Source organism: Coregonus lavaretus, assembly GCF_964263955.1.
Source record: "Coregonus lavaretus genome assembly, contig: HAP1_SCAFFOLD_848, whole genome shotgun sequence".
NCBI lineage: Eukaryota > Metazoa > Chordata > Actinopteri > Salmoniformes > Salmonidae > Coregonus > Coregonus lavaretus.
Window position 1 is genome coordinate 153,033 of NW_028163880.1, and position 24,577 is coordinate 177,609.

A 24,577-nucleotide genomic window follows, 5' to 3' on the forward strand; every position below is an offset into this window, starting at 1 on the left:
TCAACTACCTTGGCCCTGCCAGGATAATAATATCACTACACATATTAGACACTAGGCTACACACTTACCAGTGTACCACTAGAATCACTAGTTCATTATTGCTATCATAAATGGTCATCAACGAGACCTTGTCTTTGATTGATTGATTGATTTTATTTCACATAAACAAATATGTATACACACAGTACATACTGACAGGGATAACGAAATAAAGTCAATGATTTATTTCCATTGTGGTCCCTTTCTTTTCAGTTTTTTTCGCTACCTTCCTTTAGATCAATATTTCCTATGGCTGATCTATTTGCTTGACTCCCTTTTTTCTTGTTAACAAACTATTGTTTTGGCAAATCGGTTAGGACATCTATTTTGTGCATGACACAAGTAATTTTTCCAACCACCGTATCTTTGTGAGACGCGGTGTGGGTGAATGGATGATCTCCGCATGTGTAGTTCCCCCCGGTTAAGCATGGAGGAGGAGGTGTTATGGTGTGGGGGTGCTTTGCTGGTGACACTGTCTGTGATTTATTTAGAATGCAAGGCACACTTGAATCACAGCATTCTGCAGTGATATGCCATCCCATCTGGTTTGGGCTTAGTGGGACTATCATTTGTTTTTCAACAGGACAATGACCCAACACACCTCCAGGCTGTGTAAGGGCTATTTGACCAAGAAGGAGAGTGATGGAGTGCTGCATCAGATGACTTGGCCTCCACAATCCCCCGATGAGTCGGATGGCAGAGTGAAGGAAAAGCAGCCAACAAGTACTCTGCATTTGTGGGAACTCCTTCAAGATGGTTGGAAACGCATTAGAGGTGAAGCTGGTTGAGAGAATGCCAAGAGTGTGCAAAGCTGTCATCAAGGCAAAGGGTGGCTATTTGAATAATCTCAAATATAAAATATATTTTGATTTGTTGAACACTTTCTTGGTTACTACATGATTCCATATGTGTTATTTCATAGTTTAGATGTATTCACTATTATTCTACAATGTAAAAAATTGTAAAGATTAAGAAAAACCCTTGAATGAGTAGGTGTGTCCAAACTTTTGACTGGTACTGTACATACAGTATGTACCCATTCAAGTCAATGATGGCATAATGGGTGGACTGGCGGCCATTGCGAGTTTACCCATAGAAACAAAACAGGAAGTGTACCCATCAACCTGTGCTGTGATTTTTTAAATCAAGTCAACTGACATTACAAAAAATACATTCCATTGCATGAGCCACATCAGTTAACATCATTTGAATGAACATTCTACATTACCAAGGAAATTATTGCATCACAATACCAGGCAGCCATTGCAAGTGTACCCATGAGTTTCCCATTCAAATTTCCAGGCTTAGAGGGTCAAAGTCTGTTTTATTCATTCTATTTCTATGGTATAGAGAGCTCAAAAGACACCACAGCCCATGGGTCCAAAATAGCTTCATGCCAGTAACCATGGTGACGACAGACAGCGCTTCACAGCTTCACAGCATCATAACCACACAGAACAGGGAGCCTCTTAACCGCTAAAGTACCACTAAATCACCATAATGTCGACGCAAAGCACTGGGCTGGATTCTTGTATGTCAATAGTAAAGGGATAAAACGTGGTTAAAGTAACTACAACATGGTCACCTCACCTCAGACATAGATCATATAATTACTGAGTCTATTCACAAGTATGGTAGCATAGGGGGTAGTGGGCAGGACATATAGTTTACAAAGAGTTCATCTGTATTTTTAGAGGGGGGATTCAAGTTTCAACAAAAAAAAATGCTAATGTTTCATGTATCTGTAGGCTAGATTATGACAGTTTCGTGGTTTTGATTCATTTTCATTTGCTTTCAATTTATATGCCCATTTTTCTATTCCCCTCTGACAATCAGCCATACTAGAAAAGAACTGCTCTCTAAAACTCATGTTACAACTATGGTTAGAGTCAACTAAAGATGCTTTACATTACTGTGGAGGTATAGTCGTTTCTCCTTAGGTTTAGGTTTGGATCATTTTGGGGCTGTGAGAAACGTAGCCTATTAAACAGGGAGTTAGGTGCTTGCCTATCCCACTGTCCCTCTGGCTTTTGCAGTAGCCAAATACATTTGTTGCGCTCTCCAAGGTCCTGAATTCCACTCAGCAGGATATCTGCACAGCCAGGGCTGCTCAATAATTTGTTTCTCTCTCTCTCCCTCTCTCATATTTTCAAAACGTGACAATGTGCAATCGGGTTTTATTTTGGAATTGGTTGGTATCAAGAGGCCGCCCGCCAGATAATTCATTAGAGGCGTAGGGCGGTGAGACGCACCGTTTTGTAGAACCGGAGTGGCGCAGCCATCCTGGCTGGCGAGCTAAGTCAGCTTGGCAAAGGGGGTGCGACCACGAGAGAGCCTCGGTCCAGCGTGGTGTGTGGCGCATTTGGGCAGTAGCGGTGCGTGGGTAAAATCACTGAGGAAGCCATCATTTATATAAGCCTAAAGGCTGAGACAATAAGAAGACGCAGTGGCAGAATAAATTCAACCACACCTTTGTTTTATAACAAAACCGGATAGCAACCTCTGTCCGGTGAAGTCCACAAAGCATATTGCATGTAACAAACAATTACATGACCTACAGCATGGTCAAGCAAGTTAATGTTTCTGACATTTTCGGACAGTTACCGCAATTCGCAAAGAAAACAGGAGCTACCGCCACTATTCCAGTACCATTTCAACTTCAACAAATCACCTCTTCTTAGTCTAATACAGTGACAACTAAAAGATACCAAAAACGATTTAGTCCAATCAATGTAAGCTAAATATGATGTGGCTATCCATGGTTCTGATTTCTGTGTGCAAGTGCGCGTTCATGCAAGTAGAATTTGATTTGAAAAACATGTGGACTCACCCTACTTGTAGAGAAACGCCAATGCCATCCTCCTCTCTTTCATGTTGACAAAACGGTCTATCACTCTGTCATACAGTGCAGGCTTTTATTTTTTGTTTTCCTAGGCTACCTGGCTAAAATGCTTGTTTGCTAGCCTAACTTCCATTCATGGGAAACGTTAGCTAGTTAACATTAGCCTTCTACATCTAGCTACATATTGAACTTCCATCCTCTCAGGCCAGGGGCACAACAATGTATAAATTAATGGTTGGATCAGAATCGCCATTATAATCATTGGCCAGTACAGAGAATTAAGTAAAACCACAAGTCCAAATCCCTATCTTCATCCATGGCTAATTTAGGAAAGGACAATTTTAGCTAGCTAGCTAGCCAAAGGAGGACAACAACACAATGAGATGCAACAATTCAAGTTGTTTCTGTCAATGATGTATGCTCTCAATGGGATTTGTCAGGAGTGACGCCAAAATCCAAGCTTCCATTACACTTTTATTTGCGCCAGGACCATTCAAAGTTCAGCTCACTCAGTTTAGCTCAACACTGATTGGCTAATTTTGTATACTTTTTTTTTTATCAAGGGAGGACAAATGCTCGCTGGCTTCTCTTGAATTCGATGCTACGGGTGGCAACTATGTCATACTCGTTTGGACCATACAGCATCAGATAGATGGCCTACACGTAGAGAGACAGAGGGGCGCTGTTTTGCTCGATCTGATGCTTTCTCCTGTGAGATACGTTCAGCCTCTTGCGAATTGAAGGAACATTTTGAAACACAGAGAGACTAAAGATTTTATTATTTATTTTGGTCATTTTGGGGGGGGGGGGGGGGGGGGGTAGCCTGGCTTCCCTTGGCATCCATGAATACACGCCACTGCATTTGGGAATGAAATACCCTATTACCAACAGACACAAATCCCCGCTGTGCACGACTGAAATTGGGAAATGAATTAACAACACCATGTCAGTATCACCAAGTCATTTTAGTGTGCGTGAGCTGCAACAGTGTTGGCAATAAATTCAGTTATTTCACTATCGGGGTTCAGGCCAAACCTGGGAGCCCATTTCATTATGCAAGTGCCAACATGATCTCAAACTTGCTGCGTGCCTTCCTTTGACCCAATGATATCCATATTTCCCTTTGAATGAGGTGGCCGCCCCTGGTCACTGTGATGTGCAATATACATGTAGGTCTTTATGGAAGAATAATATGCATCCCAGGGTTGAAGCACTGTAAGGCTTCACCATAACTCATTTGTGTCAATTACTTCAACACAGAGGGGCTTATTATAGTAATGAAAGATTACTATGGAGTGGCCTGCCTGGGCTTATAGGGTCCCAGTGGACTACATATATGATTTTATAGTCACATACACCATGTGTTGTTTTACAGGGTCAGCCATAGTAGTACTGCACCCTTGGAGCAAATTATGGTTAAGTGCCTTGCTCAAGGGCACATCCGCCCTACAGCTTTTCCTCGGGGGTTTGAGTGTCTTCTCCAGGGATGAGTGCTGTCGGGTGGGGGTCAATGCTCACTGCGCTAGACAATGACACACATCCATCATTTTGATGACGTCTATAACGTCTCCATGGACATCTGCTGAGGGGGAGAGCAGATACCCCGGCTGCGGAGCACTCCACTCCTCCCTCCGCTCCGTGGGGCTCCCCTCTCACCTGAAAACTGTCTCCATCTAGCGGTGCTCCTGCTTAGCATCAGTGACAGTGCCCAGAGACAAGGAGGCTGGAACAACAGCCTGTGTATTAGCAACCACCGCAAATATACTTTGAGTCAAGGCTCCTTTTATGCCCAACGTACTGCAGGCTATTGCTTTGAAGTGATACTACTCTGTCAGTACGGGTGTGGTATAATTTCAGCAGCGTGGGTTGAGAGGGTAACCGCTTGTACGGTGTCCGTGCCGTTTCAGAAAGATATTTGGTTATTGCTGACACGGGAGTGCATAACCGGGTATCCGCGATGCATCAAGGAGGAGCGCTCCATCTGATTCCACAGAAGTTATCCGATGCCCGGAGCACGTGACACGCTCCCAACGAACTGAGGAGAGGAACTTGGGTCTTCTGCGCAGCTGCACAGCAGTGAGAGTGGCGGAGAGGAGAGACAGCCGAGCCAACAACTTCCATACTCTCATTTGTTGCTCTCATTAAACGATTCTGCGAATTCGGTTATTGATCCCCCCTTCGCTCTCTAGTGGTTATTATATGACTATTCAACGGTGAAATTTTGAGCTGGAGCGGCAGCTTGTGGATACGGTGGTGGCACACTTGTGTATTTGTGTATGTCTGTGGTGAGCGCGTGTGAGTCAGTGTGTGCGTGTGTGATTTTATGTCCTCCCGCGCTTCAGCTGTGAACACAGAGCGAAGTTGTCGGGGTGGTCTCGGCCCATACAGTCATTGGTCTCCGCAGAGGATCACAGTTGCGCTTTTCTTGAAGAGCTCGAGCTCTAGCAGGGATAAAGACGCGGGAGGCGCGACCTGAGCTTCCGGGTGTCTTTTGGCTAGAGAAAGAGCTCGAGAATGTCCTTGTATGACTGGAGCCAAGTCTTTACCCGTGTTTGGAGCACGGAATTACCCCCGTTTTGAACTTGTTGCTGGTTCGTTTCCACCCTCTTGCCAAGGGGAGACTATTCTGGATACTTTTGTGTGCAGTGAGGATTCTTTTATATTAGAAAGACAACGGAAAGCTTTTTTTCAAACCAGTCGCTTTTACGCAGAGGTTGGTAAACTACATGTTCGTTTGTTGTATGTGCTTTACATTTCCAGACTATTGCCGTTGAAACATGTATGTTCTACTGCTGAATATTGGTTCGGTGGAGTCCCTGATACTAGAACAATCGACTACTCGCTCTCACTCTTTATATTCAATATCGACGACAGTAGGGATATACATGGGAAATGTCTGTGCAATGCATTTAGATTTTATTACACATTTAGAATATAAACTTTACTTATTGAGTTTCAGAAACAAACATAATTTACAGTATGTGGACGATATATTCATTGCAGCCATGCATGCATGATATGTTACAGTGTGGCCTATGAGTGGGCTAATGCTTGGGTTGTTTTCCTGCCTCTCCAGATGTCCTCTCGCCGCGCTGTGGTTCTGTGATCGCCCACCGGAGCGTCGAGAGCTCTTCACCCGGACCGGGTAGCACACAGTGGGTCACCATGTCAGCGGGAGTGGCGGCGTGGTTACCCTTCGCCCGGGCGGCTGCTATAGGATGGATGCCGGTAGCCAGTGCGCCCATGCCGACGCCCCCGCCGGACAACCGGCGAAAACAGGACGGCCTCATCTTGCTCAATGTCAGCGGTCAGAAGTTCCAGACGTGGCGGAATACTTTGGAGAGGTACCCGGACACTTTACTGGGCAGCACGGAGCGGGAATTCTTCTTCCACGAGGAGACAAACGAATACTTTTTCGACCGTGACCCGGATATTTTCAGACACATTCTGAACTTCTATCGTACCGGGAAGCTGCACTACCCGCGCCAGGAGTGCATCTCGGCCTACGATGAGGAGCTGGCTTTCTTTGGAATCATACCGGAGATCATAGGGGACTGCTGCTATGAAGAGTACAAGGACCGGCGGCGGGAAAACCAGGAGAGGATCCAGGATGACGAAGACAGCGAGAACCAGAACGATATGGTCCCGCCGGATATGACATTCAGAGAAACCATGTGGCGGGCATTCGAGAACCCCCACACGAGCACCATGGCCCTGGTGTTTTATTACGTCACTGGCTTCTTCATTGCGGTTTCCGTGATGGCCAACGTGGTGGAGACGGTCCCGTGCGGGACTTTGCCAAACCGGGTCAAACAGGTGTCGTGCGGGGAACGGTACGCCTTGGCATTTTTCTGTCTGGATACGGCCTGCGTCATGATCTTCACCGTGGAGTACCTGCTGCGTCTAATGGCTGCGCCCAGCCGCTGGAACTTCATCAAGAGCGTAATGAGCGTCATCGACGTGGTGGCCATCATGCCCTACTACATCGGCCTAGTCATGACGGACAACGAAGATGTCAGCGGGGCCTTCGTCACCCTGAGGGTCTTCAGAGTTTTCAGGATTTTCAAATTCTCCCGCCACTCTGCGGGGCTGCGCATCCTGGGCTACACGCTGAAGAGCTGCGCTTCGGAGCTGGGCTTCCTGCTCTTCTCCCTCACCATGGCCATCATCATCTTCGCCACCGTTATGTTCTACGCCGAGAAGGGCTCCTCAGCCAGCAAGTTTACCAGCATCCCAGCAGCCTTCTGGTACACCATCGTCACCATGACAACTCTGGGGTAGGTGCTGATCCAGCTTACCATACAGTGCAGATGTGTGATCATATGCTCAGGGGGTATGTTGTCGACCCTAAATCAGCAGCATTGGTTTGCTGTTGCTCTCTCCTTTGAGTGTGTTCTCTCTATGCAGCTGCAGTGTGAATGGAAGGTTGGGTAAATGTCTCATAGGCCTGCCTAAATCCTCCATTTACATGAAGCACCCTCAAGTGAACGGTTTAGGGCATTCACACAACATTCACATTCAAAGGCCTCAGAGGCATTTACCTTATTCACAGGCCAAGCTGTAGGCGTATGATGTCATCATATCATAACCACTGCAGCAGTTCTCATCATTAAGATTCACACCTTTTCAACACAGTCAAATGAAGAGAGCTATAAATAGAAACATGGGAGGAGCAGAGAGAGATCGATGACAATATTTAAATCAGAATTTACTGCAATAGATTTCTCTCACACAGCCCATCTCTCTCTCTCTCTCTCTCTCTCTCTCTCTCTCTCTCTCTCTCTCTCTCTCTCTCTCTCTCTCTCTCTATCTCTCTCTCTCTCTCTCTCTCTCTCTCTCTCTCTCTCTCTCTCTCTCTCTCTCTCTCTCTCTCTCTCTCTCTCTCTCTCTCTCTCTCTCTCTCTGTGCAAGAGGCATATATATTATGTCACCTTGTTGCTATTGATGTATACACCCATTCATTAATATGAGCTCTGGGGCTACTGTTCATTGATGCCTTTGCCGGTTTCTCCTACCTGCGCGGTGCAGTAGTAGTAGCCTATTGTGCGCTCTCCATGGTGCTGAAAAAGAGAGCGGCGCGCTGTGGGGAAACAGAGCCGCAAGGATAGCAGTTGCATTGCGCTCTCCGCGGTGCTGAAGCGGAGCGGCAAGCATGGCAGTGCAGTGCGGTGTGCTCTCCATGGTGCCATTCGGCTCATGATCCCAAACGTAGAGCGGCAGCGTCATAGTTAACATGATGGATTTCACAAGGCTCAATTACTCATAGGTCAAGAGCTGGTATTTCTCTATTTGATTGATGTGTTTTGTTCATTATTGAGCCTACTACCTGACAGTTTGTCTATATGAGTCTCTCAATGAATTTGATTGGAAGGCCTGTTGTGTTCTGATGCCTTTATTCTGTAATTGCATGTGTAGAAGGGGAGAGATGGTGAGAAAATAGTGCCTGAGTGAATGAGGTAGAGGAATAGATTGCCACACCTCACTGTGTGTCATTTGTCTAGTAGCGTGTCCCCACTGTCAGATTGGATGATATCAATAACAAAATGCAATTTCTGGTTCACACTCACAACTAAGCTAATGCTGACGCAGGAGTGGCTCGCTCTTTCTGTGTGTGTGTGTGCGTGTCTTGGCCTTTCTGTTAATGAGCCAGGCCTAAGACAAATAAACTCAGTGAAGAAAAGCAACCTTCTCTCACTCTCTCTCTCTCTCTCTCTCTCACACACACACACACACACACACACACACACACACACACACACACACACACACACACACACACACACACACACACACACACACACACACACACACACACACACAGTCTTGTACAGCTAACCTTGTGGGGACACACAATTCAGTCCCATTCAAAATCCTATTTTCCCTAAACCTAACCCTAACCCTAAGCCGTACTCTTACCCTAACCCTAACCCTAACCCTAACCTTAACCCAAAAACCTAACCTTAACCCTAACCCTAAACCTAAACGTAATTCTAACCCTAACACTAATTCTAACCTTAACCCTAAACCCCCTAGAAATTGCATTTGACCTCGTAGGGGATTAACAAAATGTCCCCAGTTGGTCAAAAATAAATCGGTTTACTATTCTTGTGGGGACTTCACACACACACACACACACACACACACACACACACACACACACACACACACACACACACACACACTAACCTCACTGATACACAGCCCAGCTCTCATCCACAACCAGAAACCATTCTGTTGGCTCATAATATAAGCCTCACCTCTTTGTTTTGCCAATGCGTCAATCAGCTGGTTACTGTGTGTTGTGTGTTTCTGGCAGTAGTGCCTGGGTGGCAGTGCCAGTGTGTGTGTGTGTGTGCGGGCAATGGCAGTACCTGAGGCCAGTCTGTGTTTACTGTGCCCAGGGCTTGACAGGTGGTGACTACACAGCTGCGTTAGCCTTTGTTTGAGAGTACGAACACACAGTCATCTGTTTCTATTCTATTGCATTGGTCCAGTGCCTTACACAAAGTCAATGGATGAATCGAGTGTATGATAAAATGCCCTGAACCGAATTATCAAAGTTCTCATGTCCGTAAAAATCCCTACAATTCCCTCGTGTGTGTGTGTGTGTGTGTGCGTGTGTGTGTGTGTGCGCGCGTACGTGCATGCGAGGAGTGTTTTGGTAGATTGAGCAAGGACATAGCTCTTAAGCGGACGTAGGCTATCGTTCTTTAATGTCTCATTACCTTGCCAGGGGACCAGAGACAGGGATGGATCTGTGGCTGGGAACTGCAGGGAGCAGGGGAGGGGAGGGAGGTGTGCTCAGTGAAGCAGGTGAAAGAGAGAGAAGGAGGGAGGGAAAAAGAGAAGGAAAAGGGTCATAGAGAAATTGAGAGAGAGAGAGAGAGCAGTATGAGTTTTCTCTCACTGCTGTGTCTTTTATGAGCCCACTGCAGCACTCCACGTTGCTCAATGCACCCATATACTCTAGCAATATCACTGGCTGCACCAAATTCACCATTATAAACTGAGTGGTTCAACCCCTGAATTCTGATTGGCTGACAGCTGTGGTATATCAGACCGTATACCACGGGTATGACAAAACATTTATTTTTACTATTCTTATTACATTGTTAACGGGGTTTATAATAGCAAAAATGCACCTGTGGGTTTGTGGCATATGGCCAATATACCACGGCTAAGGGTTGTATCCAGGCACTCTGCGTTGTGTCGTGCGTAAAAACAGCCCTTACCTGTGGTATATTGGCCATATACCACAACCCCTCAGACCTTATTGCTTAAGCATACCTCAGCCTCTTACTGTTGCTAGCTCTCTCAGATCCCCAGCCTGTCTCTGACCTGCAGTATCACAATGTATTATATCTGGCTCCTGTGGTGCAGTTGCCCAGGGTTTCATTTACATTCCATTTTAGTCATTTAGCAGACGCTCGTATCCAGAGCATAGTGAGTGCATAGTATATTTTTTTTCATACCCCCCGTGGAATCGAACCCACAACCCTGGCGTTGCAAATGCCATGCTCTACCAACTGAGCTACATCCCTGCCGGCCATTCCCTCCCCTACCGTAGACGACGCTGGGCCAATTGTGCGCCGCCCCATGGGTCTCCTGGTCACAGCCTGCTACGATAGAGCCTGGATACGAACCAGGATCTCTAGTGGCACAGCTAGCACTGCGATGCAGTGCCTTAGACCACTGCGCCACTCGGGAGGTTGCATATTGTACTGGGTACACTGTGTGTCCATGCTGTACCTAGGCAGACACGCTGCCAGAGACAAATCCAGTTGCGTGTCCACTGAATTACGGCCTAATTTCAGCCAATTCTCCTTCCAGCCTCTGATCCGGTTAGTACGGCCAGGAACCCCGCGGTTGGCTATCCCCGGACCGGGAAGAGAGGCAGTGTGTGTGTGTGTGTGTCTCTGGGAGGTGAAAAACTTCAATTAATCAATCAAATGTATTCTATAAAGCCTTTTTACATCAGCAGCTTTCACAAAGTGCTATACAGATACCCAGCCTAAAACCCCAAAGAGCAAGCAATGCCGATTCAGAAGCACAGTGGCTAGGATAAACGAACCCTAGAAAGGCAGGAACATAGGAAGAAACCTATAGAGGAACCAGGCTCCGAGGGTTGGCCAGTTCTCTTCTGGCTGTGCCAGGTGGAGATTGCAAGAGTACATAGCCATTTAGGCCAGATCATTCTTCAAGACGTTCAAATGTTCATAGATGACCAGCAAGGTCAAATAATAACCACAGTGGTTATAGAAGGTGTAACAACTTGAATAACTTGAATCAGTGTCACAGCTTAACCCCCTTGTTCTGCTTCTGGCCCCCTTGGCCCCCTCTGGCCCCTCACGGCCCCACTAATTGACTCGTTTGTGGATTTAGTGAAAGCGTCCGGGGCCAATTAAATCACTGCCATTCTAATTGGCTTATTCAATGTCAAACGGCATCTATTACTGAAGCAGCTGTCATTACTGGAGATGCTGAGGAGAGAAGGAGAGAGAGAGAGAGAGAGAGAGAGAGAGAGAGAGAGAGAGAGAGAGAGAGAGAGAGAGAGAGAGAGAGAGAGAGAGAGAGAGAGAGAGAGAGAGAGAGAGAGAGAGAGAGAGAGAGAGAGAGAGAGAGAGAGAGAGAGAGAGAGAGAGAGAGAGAGAGAGAGAGAGAGAGAGAGAGAGAGAGAGAGAGAGAGAGAGAGGAGAGAGAGAGAGAGAGAGGAGAGAGAGAGAGAGAGAGAGAGAGAGAGAGAGAGAGAGGAGAGAGAGAGAGAGAGAGAGAGAGAGAGAGAGAGAGAGAGAGAGAGAGAGAGAGAGAGAGAGAGAGAGAGAGAGAGAGAGAGAGAGAGAGAGAGAGAGAGAGGCCAGCAGACTCACTAAATTACACACCTTTTTCCCCATAATCAAGGGCTCAATGTGGACCCTCTGATCTGTGCAGTTGACTGCACGGGATGCCTAGAGCCCCATGAGGATTTGCAGCTTCAATGGACAACCATTTGTTACTTGCCAAAGGTGTTACACACATTGTAGAGTGCCTTGCAAAAGTATCCTATTTTGTTACATTACAACCTGTAATTTAAATACATTTTTATTTGGATTTCATGTAATGGACATACACAAAATAGTCCAAATTGGTGAAGTGAAATGAAAAAAATAACTTATTTCAAATAATTCAAAAAAAATTATAACGGAAAAATGGTGCGTGCATATGTATTCACCCCCTTTGCTATGAAGCCCCTAAATAAGATCTGATGCAATCAATTACCTTCAGAAATCACATAATTTGTTAAATAAATTCCAGCTGTGTCCAATCTAAGTGTCACATGATCTCAGTATATATACACCTGTTCTGAAAGGCCCCCAGAGTCTGCAACACCACTAAGCAAGGGGCCCCACCAAGCAAGCGGCACCATGAAGACCAAGGAGCTCTCCAAACAGGTCAGGGACAAAGTTGTGGAGAAGTACAGATCAGGGTTGGGTTATAAAAAAAGATCTGAAACTTTGAACATCCCACAGAGCACCATTAAATCCATTATTAAAAAACTGATAGAATATGGCACCACAACAAACCTGCCAAGAGGGCCGCCCACCAAAACTCACGGAACAGGCAAGGAGGGCATTCATCAGAGAGGCAACAAAGAGACCAAAGATAACCCTGAAGGAGCTGCAAGCTCCACAGCGGAGATTGGAGTATCTGTGTCACGCTCTGGCTCCGGGACTGTGTAGTTTGAGCCAGGGTGTATTCATTTGGTTGTGTTGGGTATAGGGTGTGTTCATTTGGTTGTGTTTGGTTTTGGTTGTAGTGTCTTGTCTCGTCATGTGACTCCCAATCGGAGGTAACGAGTGTCAGCTGTCGGCTCGTTATCTCTGATTGGGAGCCATATTTAAACTGTCAGTGTTCACCTTAGGGTTGTGGGTTTTTGTTCCATGTTCAGTCATTGTCACTGTGGACTTCACTATCGTCATTTGTTTTGTTGTTTTCGTGGTTGCTTTAATTTAATAAAGTCAACATGTTCGCTAAACACGCTGCGCCTTGGTCCGCTTCCTTAGACGATCGTGACAGAAAAACCCACCAAAGAAGGACCAAGCAGCGTGTCCAGGAGCAAGGAGATTGGACATGGGAGGAAGCGCCGGGTAAGGAGATCGAGAGGCTGGCGATGGCCCAGGTGGGCAAATCGTGGTCCTGGGAGGACATGCTCGGGGGCAAGGGACCTTGGGGGAGGATCAAGGCCCTGGCGAGAGAGGAACAACGGCGTCAGCAGGGCCATCGTTGGAAGGACGAGAGGCAACCCCCAACATTTTTTTGGGGGGGGCACATGGCTTGGGCGGCTGGGCAGCAGGCGGCTGCCACAGGACGTTTTGGAGAGGAGGTCACCGGGTGTTGGGAGGCAGAAGGCAGGTCTCCTATCCGTCTCCACAGTCCGGTGAGGCCTGTTCCTGCTCTACGCACAAAGCCTACGGTGTGCGTCGCCAGCCCAGCCCGGCCTGTTCCTGCTCCACGTACGAAGCCTACGGTGTGCGTCGCCAGCCCAGCCCGGCCTGTTCCTGCTCCACGCACCAAGCCTACGGGGTGCGTCGCCAGCCCAGCCCGGCCTGTTCCTGCTCCTCGCACCAAGCCTACGGGGTGCGTCGCCAGCCCAGCCCGGCCTGTTCCTGCTCCACGTACGGAGCCTGCGGTGTGCGTCGCCAGCCCGGCCCGGCCTGTTCCTGCTCCGCGCACCAGGCCTGCGGGGTGCGTCGCCGGCCCGGCCCGGCCTGTTCCTGCTCCACGTACGGAGCCTGCGGTGTGCGTCGTCAGCCCGGCCCGGTCTGTTCCTGCTCCACGTACTAAGCCTAGGGTGTGCGTCGCCGGCCCGGCCCGACCTGTTCCTGCCACTCGCACCAAGCCTGCGGTGCGCGTCGCCAGCCCGGCCCGGCCTGTTCCTGTCACTTGCACCAAACCTACGGTGTGCGTCGCCAGCCCGGCCCGGCCTGTCCCTGCCACTCGCACCAGGCCTGCGGTGCGCGTCGCCAGCCCGGCCCGGCCTGTTCCTGCCACTCGCACCAAGCCAAGGGTGCGAGTCGTCAGCCTGGTTCAGCCCGTTCCTGCTACTCGCACCAAGCCAAGGGTGCGAGTCGTCAGCCTGGTCCAGCCCGTTCCTGCTACTCGCACCAAGCCAGGGGTACGAGTCGTCGGCCTGGTCCAGCCCGTTACTGCTACTCGCACCAAGCCAAGGGTGCGAGTCGTCAGCCTGGTTCAGCTCGTCCCTGCTACTCGCACCAAGCCAAGGGTGCGAGCCGTCAGCCTGATCCAGCCCATTCCTGCTACTCGCACCAAGCCAGGGATGCGAGTCGTCAGCCTGGTGAGGCCCGTTCCGGCTCCACGCATCAAGCCTAGGGTGCGTATCGTCAGCCAGTTCCGGTTCATGCCTACCTCACGCGCCAAGCCTGGGGTGCGCGTCGGAGGTCCTGATCCAGCAAGCTGGGTCAGATCGGACCGGGGACACTACGGGGGGAGTGAAGAAGGGTGGTGGTCTAGCCCGGAGCCGGAGCCGCCTCCGAGGAGCAACACCCACCCAGCCCTCCCCTATTTTGGGGTGTAGGCGCGGTCGGAGTCCGCGCCTTTAGGGGGGGGTACTGTCACGCTCTGGCTCCGGGACTGTGTAGTTTGAGCCAGGGTGTATTCATTTGGTTGTGTTGGGTATAGGGTGTGTTCATTTGGTTGTGTTTGGTTTTGGTTGTAGTGTCTTGTCTCGTCATGTGACTCCCAATCGGAGGTAACGAGTGTCAGCTGTCGGCTCGTTATCTCTGATTGGGAGCCATATTTAAACTGTCAGTGTTCACCTTAGGGTTGTGGGTTTTTGTTCCATGTTCAGTCATTGTCACTGTGGACTTCACTATCGTCATTTGTTTTGTTGTTTTCGTGGTTGCTTTAATTTAATAAAGTCAACATGTTCGCTAAACACGCTGCGCCTTGGTCCGCTTCCTTAGACGATCGTGACAATCTGTCCATAGGACCACTTTAAGCCGTACACTCCACAGAGCTGGCCTTTATGGAAGAGTGGCCAGAAAAAAGCCATTGCTTAAAGAAAAACATAAGCAAACACGTTTGGTGTTCGCCAAAAGGCATGTGGGAAACTCCCCAAACATATGGAAGAAGGTACTCTGGTCAGATTAGACTAAAATTGAGCTTGTTGGCCATCAAGGCAAATGCTATGTCTGGTGAAAACCCAACACCTCTCATCACCCTCAGAACACCATCCCCACAGTGAAGCATGGTGGTGGCAGCATCATGCTGTGGGGATGGTTTTCATCGGCAGGGACTGGGAAACTGGTCAGAATTGAAGGAATGATGGATGGCGTTAAATACAGGGAAATTCTTGAGGGAAACTTGTTTCAGTCTTCCAGAGATTTGAGACTGGGACGGAGGTTCACCTTCCAGCAGGACAATGACCCTAAGCATACTGCTAAAGCAACACTTGAGTGGTTTAAGGGGAAACATGTAAATGTCTTGGAATGGCCTAGTCAAAGCCCAGCCCTCAATCCAATTGAGAATCTGTGGTATGACTTAAAGATTGCTATACACCAGCGGAACCCATCCAACTTGAAGGAGCTGGAGCAGTTTTGCCTTGAAGAATGGGCAAAAATCCCAGTGGCTAGATGTACCAAGCTTATAGAGACATACCCCAAGAGACTTGCAGTTGTAATTGCTCTACAAAGTATTGACTTTGGGGGGGTGAATAGTTATGCACGCTCAAGTTTTCAGTTTTTTTGTCTTATTTCTTTTTTGTTTCACAATAAAAAATATTTTGCATCTTCAAAGTGGTAGGCATGTTGTGTAAATCAAATGATACAAACCCCCAAAAAATCCATTTTAATTCCAGGTTGTAAGGCAACAAAGATAGGAAAAATGCCAAGGGAGGTGAATACCTTCGCAAGCCACTGTATAGGTTGGCTATGCATGGTGTCACTCAAGGCTATAGACTCATTCTAATAGGAGGTCATATAGAATAGGATTTGTCTCTAGGGTCTAGTCAGGACTGTAGCTCATAGGAACTCAGTAGTCACATGGGAAGTGTCAGGGGTTAGAGGTCAAGTCTGTTGGGGTCACAAAAGGGTTACAGGCATGATCAGGACTCTCATTAGTATGTCTGGAGTCTGGTAGGGACCCTGCTTCAGGTTACATCCCTTACTAACTGATCCTAGATCTGTATGTCTCGAGCCCAGTATTGAGCCGGACTCAGGTTGCACTCATTACTGGCAGGCTTTGGATCAGTATATGCTGCCTGGGAGGAGACATGCAATAACAGCCATGTATTATTCACTAACTGGTATGGTCAGCTGGATAAACAGAGCTTAAAGGGTTAAAAGGAAACTTCAAAATTGTTCATCTTCATATTCATCATCTCCAGCACCACCCCAACATCAACATATGTGAAAATGGCGCGTTGTGTAGTAAAAAAAGATTGAGGAAGATAAGTGTTTCTAATGACATCATCAACATATTAGTAGACAATTAGTAGTCAATCCCTACTCATAATTGGTCAAAATCACACTTATCTTCCTCTATCTTTTTTACTCCAAAATATAGAAACGCGCCATTTCCACATATGTTGATGTTGGGGTGGTGCTGGAGATGATGAATATGAAGTTGACACATTGTGACATTTCCCTGTAAAATAGGGCTGGTTGACTCTAATTACATTTCCCTTTAATATAGGGCTGGTTGACTCTAGTGACATTTCCCTTTAAAACAGGGCTGGTTGACTAGTGACATTTCCCTTTCATATAGGGTTGGTTGACTCTAGTGACATTTCCCTTTAATATTGGGCTGGTTGACTCTAGTGACAGTTCCCTTTAATATTGGGCTGGTTGACTCTAGTGACAGTTCCCTTTAATATTGGGCTGGTTGACTCTAGTGACATTTTCCTTTAATATAGGGCTGGTTGACTAGTGACATTTCCCTTTAATATTGGGCTGGTTGACTCTAGTGACAGTTCCCTTTAATATTGGGCTGGTTGACTCTAGTGACAGTTCCCTTTAATATTGGGCTGGTTGACTCTAGTGACTGTTCCCTTTAATATTGGGCTGGTTGACTCTAGTGACAGTTCCCTTTAATATTGGGCTGGTTGACTCTAGTGACAGTTCCCTTTAATATTGGGCTGGTTGACTCTAGTGACAGTTCCCTTTAATATTGGGCTGGTTGACTCTAGTGACAGTTCCCTTTAATATTGGGCTGGTTGACTCTAGTGACAGTTGCCTTTAATATTGGGCTGGTTGACTCTAGTGACAGTTCCCTTTAATATTGGGCTGGTTGACTCTAGTGACAGTTCCCTTTAATATTGGGCTGGTTGACTCTAGTGACAGTTCCCTTTAATATTGGGCTGGTTGACTCTAGTGACAGTTCCCTTTAATATTGGGCTGGTTGACTCTAGTGACAGTTCCCTTTAATATTGGGCTGGTTGACTCTAGTGACAGTTTCCTTTAATATTGGGCTGGTTGACTCTAGTGACAGTTCCCTTAAATATTGGGCTGGTTGACTCTAGTGACAGTTTCCTTTAATATTGGGCTGGTTGACTCTAGGCCTGGAGGGCTTCAGTGTCTGCTGGTTTTCATGATTGTTGTCTTTGAACGGTTAGCTGGTGACTGGTTTAGACCTGGGAAACAAGGTTACTGAGCTAGATTGAGAAAGCAAACCAGCAGGCAGTATACAAAAACTTGCGGTTAACCCATGATAGATGTTGGGGAGGTGTGTGTTTCATCTAAGAAATTTAGATGAATTAACTAAATGAGTGTCGAAAACATCAGTCAGAAATGGTCAGATTGTATCAAAGCCACGTGACGGAGTAGATGCCCAATAATGTCACAGACGGTGGCCCAAATGTGCAGTTCTGCTCTTCACACACCATACGCTCCCGCCATGTGACCAACCATGTCACAGCATGGGACTATGACAGGAGAGGCTGAACGTGGTTAAAACAACGGTGACGGTTCAGTTGACCACGTACCCGAACGGAGTGGACTCGAATTGGAAGATGATGATGATATACTTTTGACTAATGTTGCGTTGACATAATTACGGTAATGTTCTGTGGTAATGCTAGGACTAATGTCCCTATGTCATGTGGAATCATACTCTCATTCCTATACGAAGTCATACACACACAGACATCTGTCTTACTCTATCCATATAATTGATACATGTTATATCATATATCATATTATATTACATACTATTAACCAGGTGGTTTGAGCCCTGAATGCTGATTGGATGAAAGCCATGGTATATCAGACCATATTCCACGAGTATGACAAAAAAATACTTTTTACTGTTCTAATTACGTTGGTAACAAGTTCATAATAGCAATAAGGCACCTCGGGGGTTTGTCATATATGGCCAATATACCACGGCTAAGGGCTGTGTCTAGGCTCCCTTCGTTGCGTCGTGCATAAGAACAGCCCTTAGCTGTGGTATATTGGCCATATACCACAACTCCTCGGGCCTTATTGCTTAGTTATATCATATGTATCAATGTATGGAGGGTTCATGACGTGAGGGGTATTATAATTAGATTCTTCTCTACTTTGTTCTCCACCTGTTTGTTTAAATAAAGCTTTAAGGATTTGAAATTGGATTCCAGTGCAGCATGTGCTCAGACATATATCGATTTAAAGAACTGCAATTAGTTTTGGGAAGGGGGGATTTTTTTCTTAAGTGTATAAAGACTGTTTGAGCTGCTTTTATGTGTATGTGTTTAATGATTTGTCCATTCATCTAATAATGATTTCTACAATGCAACAACGGAATATAATTGAAATCGGAAAACTAATATTTGCTCCTTACTTTGATCTGATAATGACTGTTTCTTCCTTCCTACTGGGCTTTTTGAAATATAAATTATTCACAATATTTAATTTCTTACAATTTTCTCATCTAAACAATCATTATTAGTGCATGTGTGTGCATATATTTGTGGTGTGTGTACTGTGTGTGTACTGTGCATCAGTCATGTTTATGTCAATGTGTCTGCATTCTTGCATGTGTGTGATGTAGAGATGTTTTGCTGCGGAGCAATGTGCACAGTATGTGAGTCAACAAGCCTAACTGCTTGACTTCCTGTATCTACCTGACATGTAGTGGCATAGCCCCCTGTCTATACTGTGATCCAGTCCACCTACCTACTGCAGTGGAACACCCACTGACTCTCAGCTCTGGGTGAACAAAACACTGGAGCTGTACATGTTTATTCATCATTGTATCTCTCTCTCTCTTCATCCCTCTTTCTGTCTTTCTCTCCCCCTCTCTCTTTCTCTCTGTCTCTCCACCCTCCCTTTCCCCTCTCTCTCTCTCCCTCTTTTTCTTTCTCTATCTCTCTCTTCTTCTCTCCCCCCTCTCTATTACTCCCTTTGTCTCCATCTCTCCCCCATGTTCCTCACCTCCCTCCCTCCCCCTCTCTCTCCATGTCCGCATCAGAAGTATTTTAATATCCAGGAAGAGCCCATAAATTAATAAAGAGATTCAATCATACAGTACACTCAGATGTCACGCACCAGTTGCAGCGCAACGGGCGTCAGAGAGGAACAGAGAAAGCGAGCAGATTTCAGGTGAGCAGGCCGACTGGGTTAAGAGGTGGTTGTGTTGTTACCACTGTTTTCTCTGATTGGCTTGTGTTCGGCATTCAGGGCCAGATAATAAAAATGCTAAAAAACTCATTCAGCGTGCTATTTGGATTCCAATCATATAGGGAATTAGCTAGGGCCGATTCTCTCTCCAACCTTAAGAATGCAATTATGTAGGGTTTCCATTAGATAACAAAGCCACAAAGCCATATTTCACAGCCGCAAAGTCAAAATTGGCTACAAAAATGCACTTTTTGGTCTTAATTTAATGCTAGGTTTAGGCGTAAGGTTAGCAGGATAGTTAAGGTTTGAAATTGTAGAAATGCACGGGGTTTAGCCATAATTATGACTTTGTGGCGGTGTTAGTGGTGACCATTATGTAGAGAGGTGCAGTCCAACGGTACAGCAGGTGTTAAAGGCATCGATTTCCTCTCATACGAGCCACGCTGGTTGCAAATCACATCCACACAACAGCTTTAAGTGTTTAGCGTTCACTGAACATTGAGTTTTAAAACTTTTTGTTTGTTAGGTTTTGCACTCAGATGAGTAATAGGTAAACAGAAAACCTTTGTTGTGGTCATCATCAAGGACACCACACACCCCAGCCAGGAGCTGTTCTCTCCCTTAACGTCAGACAGACGGTATCAGAGCATGTGGTCTGATACCAACAGGCTCAGAGACAGTTTCTATCTACAAGCCATCAGACTGTTGAACACTTGAACTGTACTGACCACCTGCTCTGATTCTCCACACCTTAGCACACATCACAACTGCTGCTACCAGACTCTTATTACAATTTATACACTTGACCCCCATTCACCCCTTCTCCAATACACGTGTAAATATTGTGCTATACATTTTTCCTTCCTGTTTTATACTGATACTAAAATGTTAATTATATTCTACTGCCATTTACTTTATGTTCATATTCATATTTTTTACTATTTGTTATTGTTGTTGCATTGTTGAGAAGGAACCTGCAAGTAAGCATTTCGTTGGACGGTGTATACCATGTGTATCCCGTATATATGACTTATACAACTTGAAACTTGGTGTTCTATACTCTACCTTTGGGGTGTCTTGCTCAGTGTCGTCCATCTCTCTACCCCCCATCCCTCTCTCTCTTCTTTCTCGCTGTCTCTGGGTAGCTTATATATGCTATTAACGGTGGGTTAGGATGGGCCTAATTTAATTAATGCGTTATGCTGCATGGGTTAGGATCTAACACACACACTGAGGCTACTACATACACGTACACACTCTCTTGTATAGCGCGGCTAAGTGATTCTTTTAAATAGGATCTTTAATGAAGCCACCTAGAGACGCATTGGAGTAGAAACGATGGCTTCTCATCCCAGAGAGAGGAGGAGAGAACAGAAGAGAACATTGCTGAGGAAGGCTTCAACTGCAGCCTGCAGCCTTTACAGATAGATCTTGGCCCGAGCTTTGGCTTTGGCGCTGTTGGACGGTTGGTCAGGTGGTGTCATAATGGTGGTCCTGTATAATGAGGAAATTATTTGGGGGAAGTGAGTAGAGAAATAAAGAGTTGGCTTGGGAGAGAGAGAGATTGCAGTGGCAGCGAGAGGGTGATTGACAGTTTGTGGTTGGGAAAGAGATTGATTGACAGATTGGCATATGCAGTTTGGCAATACTTCCTGTATTGCGTTACGCCCATAAACACAGCTAGCTTCATTTGCTCCTCTGAAAAAGCTAGCTATTGACCTAGCCAACACCTAAAGACGGGTGTATTTTCACACACCTCTTGCATAGAAGCCTTACATCTGACATAAACTGCAACTTTTATTCGCCATACAGGATTACTTTATGCTTGGATGATTTGCGTTTTCTCCTCGTCGTCAAATATTATGAATGCAACAGGATCAAGAGCGAGGGAGACGACAGACAAGCTTTTCAAGTTAAATCTCAACTGTGTTTATTATTTCCGGTTTTACAACTTTGAGTCTCTGCCGTCGACACAGGCGTTTGCAACTAGAACAAGATATTACTCAAGTTACAACAGATAGGCCAGGGGAGAACGACTGCCCCCTTTCATTGAAGCAACGGAAGCTCAAGGCCAACCGCGGTACTGCAGGCATTGTTTGCAGAAAACAGGATCCCCCATTATAGTGAATGGGAAAATGGCAATCTTCGTGGTCAATCTTCATGAAAATACCATTTTACCTTTTTTTTTTAAGACAATCATGGTACCAATAATGGATTCTAATACACCAGATGTATGTCCTTGAACTGATTCTTTTTTAAATTGCACACAGAATAAGAATCATTTAGTTGCTTATGGCAGCCTGCAGTACCCCGGTCGGCCTTCAACTCAAGTTACTCAAAGAGAGGGGGCAGCACTGAGCTAGCCTGCAATGTCACTTCCTGGAGTAAGGTCAAACTGCGTATGTTATGTCTCCATTAACCGACTTAATTTGGCTTCAATGCGCTATTGAGTATTCACATAGGAATGAATGGTGTCACGTGATCGATGGGTTTGTCCAGTCATATACAGTAATTGAGATACACTGTACAGTACAGTAGGTTAATTCACCTAAACAGCCTTTCAACCAGTCACTTCTCCAGGTCTCTTGTCTTCTTCCATTGATTATGTCTCAATAGAAACAGAGAGCGACAGATGGTGACAGGTGGGCTCTGTGGCCCAGACACGCAGTAGGAGATGGACAGGAGACAGGCAGGGAGTCAATAGTCCTCTACTGAGCTGTGTTACTGTACTATAGCTCTTCTTGTAGACAGTTGTTTCGTCCATCTTGTTTTAATTTGCGTACGGCTAGGCTATCATGTGTTGGTTGAGGAGAACGAGCCCTAGCTCATTCCTTTTTGCTGTCAAGGTGCATTTAGAGCCAGGGCTTAACTGGACGTTTTGTTGTTCTCAGAATGTCGGCTCAAATGGAGTGGAACGGGGGTAGAGCGCCTTGCAAATGCTGCATGTCAAGCGAAACACATACAGGCACTCACAAATACACACAAGTATATGCATTCACACACACATAAATGAAATGCACTGTAAATGAAAGTACAAACCAGTGGAGAATTAAACATGTGCTATAGGGGTCAGAGAAAACCTCCACTGCACCATTTAAACCAGCCAGGGCCAATTTAGCGTATGCTGCCTCCACTATTACTGCACCATTTCAACTTCAACATTTCAACAACAAATCACCTCTTCTTAGTCTAATACAGTGACAACTAAAAGATACCAAAAACAATTTAGTCCAATCAACGTAAGCTAAATATGATGTGGCTGTCCATGGTTCTGATTTCTCTCTCTCTCTGTGTGTGTGTGTGTGTGCGTGCGTTCGTGCAAGTAGAAAAACAATGCCATCCTCTCTTTCATGTTGACGAAACGGTCTATCACTCTGTCATACAGTACACGCTTTTAGTTTTTGTTGTCCTAGGTTACCTGGCTAACATGCTTGCTCGCTTCCTTTCATGGGCAACAATGAGCTAGCTAGTTAACATTAGCCTTCTACATCTAGCTACATATTGAACTTCCATCCTCTCAGGCCAGGGGCACAATGTATGAAGTTATTGTTGGATTAGAATTGCTGTTATAATCATTGGCCAGGACGAATAATTAAGTAAAACCACAAGTCCAAATCCCTATCTCCATCCATGGCTAATTTAGGAAAGGGACAATTTTAGCTAGCTAGCTAGACAAAGGAGGACAACAACACAACGAGATGCAACAATTCAAGTTGTTTCTGTCAATGACGTTTTGCTTTTGATGTGATTGGTGTGAAGCCAAATCCAAACAGGATTCCCTTGACACTTTTTTTTGTTGTGCCAGGACCATTCACAGTTGAGCTCACTCAGTTTAGCTCAGCGCTGATTGGCTATTATTTTATACTTTTTTTATCGAGGCCAAATGCTCACTGGCTTCCCTTGCATTCAATCTACAGGCGGCAACAATGTCATACTCTTTTTGACCAGACAGCATCATATAGATAGTTTACACATACAGAGACAGAGGGGTGCTGTTCTGCTCATTCGGATGCTTTCTCTGGTGAGATACATTCAGCCTCTTGCGAATTGAAGAAACATTATGAGAATGTTTTCTTATTTGTTTCCTGGTCAGTTTTTTGGGGAAACCTGGCTTCCCTTGGCATCCATGAATACACACCTCTGTTTTTCCCTATCATCATGTTGTCTATCTCGAAGGTTGGCTGGTGCTCATACTCCTTCTCTACCTCTCTCTTATTCATCCCTCTTTGTGCTCTTTCGCTCTTTCCATCTCTCCGTCGTCTCCCTCTCTGTCATTTGCACTCATTTCATTGCACACTAAATGTTGGTTAATCTCTCTCTCTCTCTCTCTCTCTCTCTCTCTCTCTCTCTCTCTCTCTCTCTCTCTCTCTCTCTCTCTCTCTCTCTCTCTCTCTCTCTCTCTCTCACTTCCCATTTATACCTACGTGTGTGTGTCCGTCTGTGCGCATTTGTGACACCAGTATTTCTATTAACTGGTCTTGGCAGAGCTCTTATCTATCAGGCATATTGATCCACCAACGGTGGGTCGGCAGTGTGTTCATTGTGTCCTGTTAGTAAATAGAGCACTCTTTCTATTCTCCCTCAGTCTTTCCTTCTCTCTTTTCTTCATAAGAAAACATTGATCTGGTCATCATCAAGTCATACCAAAGACTCAGAAATGTCATTTTGCAGGGCCGCTGCTCACCTTGGATGCTCCGGCATTGGCGGTTTTAATTGGATAAAGAGGGTTATTTTTGCCTGCTATCATCTCAGATTGTTTTGATTGTCCTACAGCGTCTGTCTGTCTAGCTATCTCAGAGGGGCCTTTTGTCTCTGTCTGGCTCGCCGGCTCGGCTTGAAAGGCTCAGGAAGAATCCTTGAGTGTTTCCCACTGAAAGATGCTGAAAAGCTTTGAACACAGTACTTGTTGAAATAATAACGTAAAATATTTGGTATGTTACCTTGTGCTATACTTATGATGAATCTCTGGTCCAACATTTGATCCAAAGAGTAAATTGACTGAAGCCTTGAGTTCTGACCATATTCCACTGTAACACTTCATCTGAATCTGAATCTGTTTATAGTGTCCACAGCAGATACATTGTAGTGTAGCCTTTATTCCTGA

At 45.9% G+C, this 24,577-nt stretch overlaps 1 protein-coding gene across 1 annotated transcript; it reads left to right on the forward strand.

Moving 5' to 3' along the window:
* Positions 1–6,046: 6,046 nt before the first annotated feature.
* LOC311117689 (A-type voltage-gated potassium channel KCND2-like) lies at positions 6,047–7,162 on the forward strand (the record flags this gene model as incomplete). Its single annotated transcript, XM_084192619.1, has 1 exon — positions 6,047–7,162. The coding sequence occupies one exon, from the start codon at positions 6,047–6,049 to the stop codon at positions 7,160–7,162; it is 1,116 nt and encodes a 371-aa protein (XP_084048745.1).
* Positions 7,163–24,577: the final 17,415 nt, after the last annotated feature.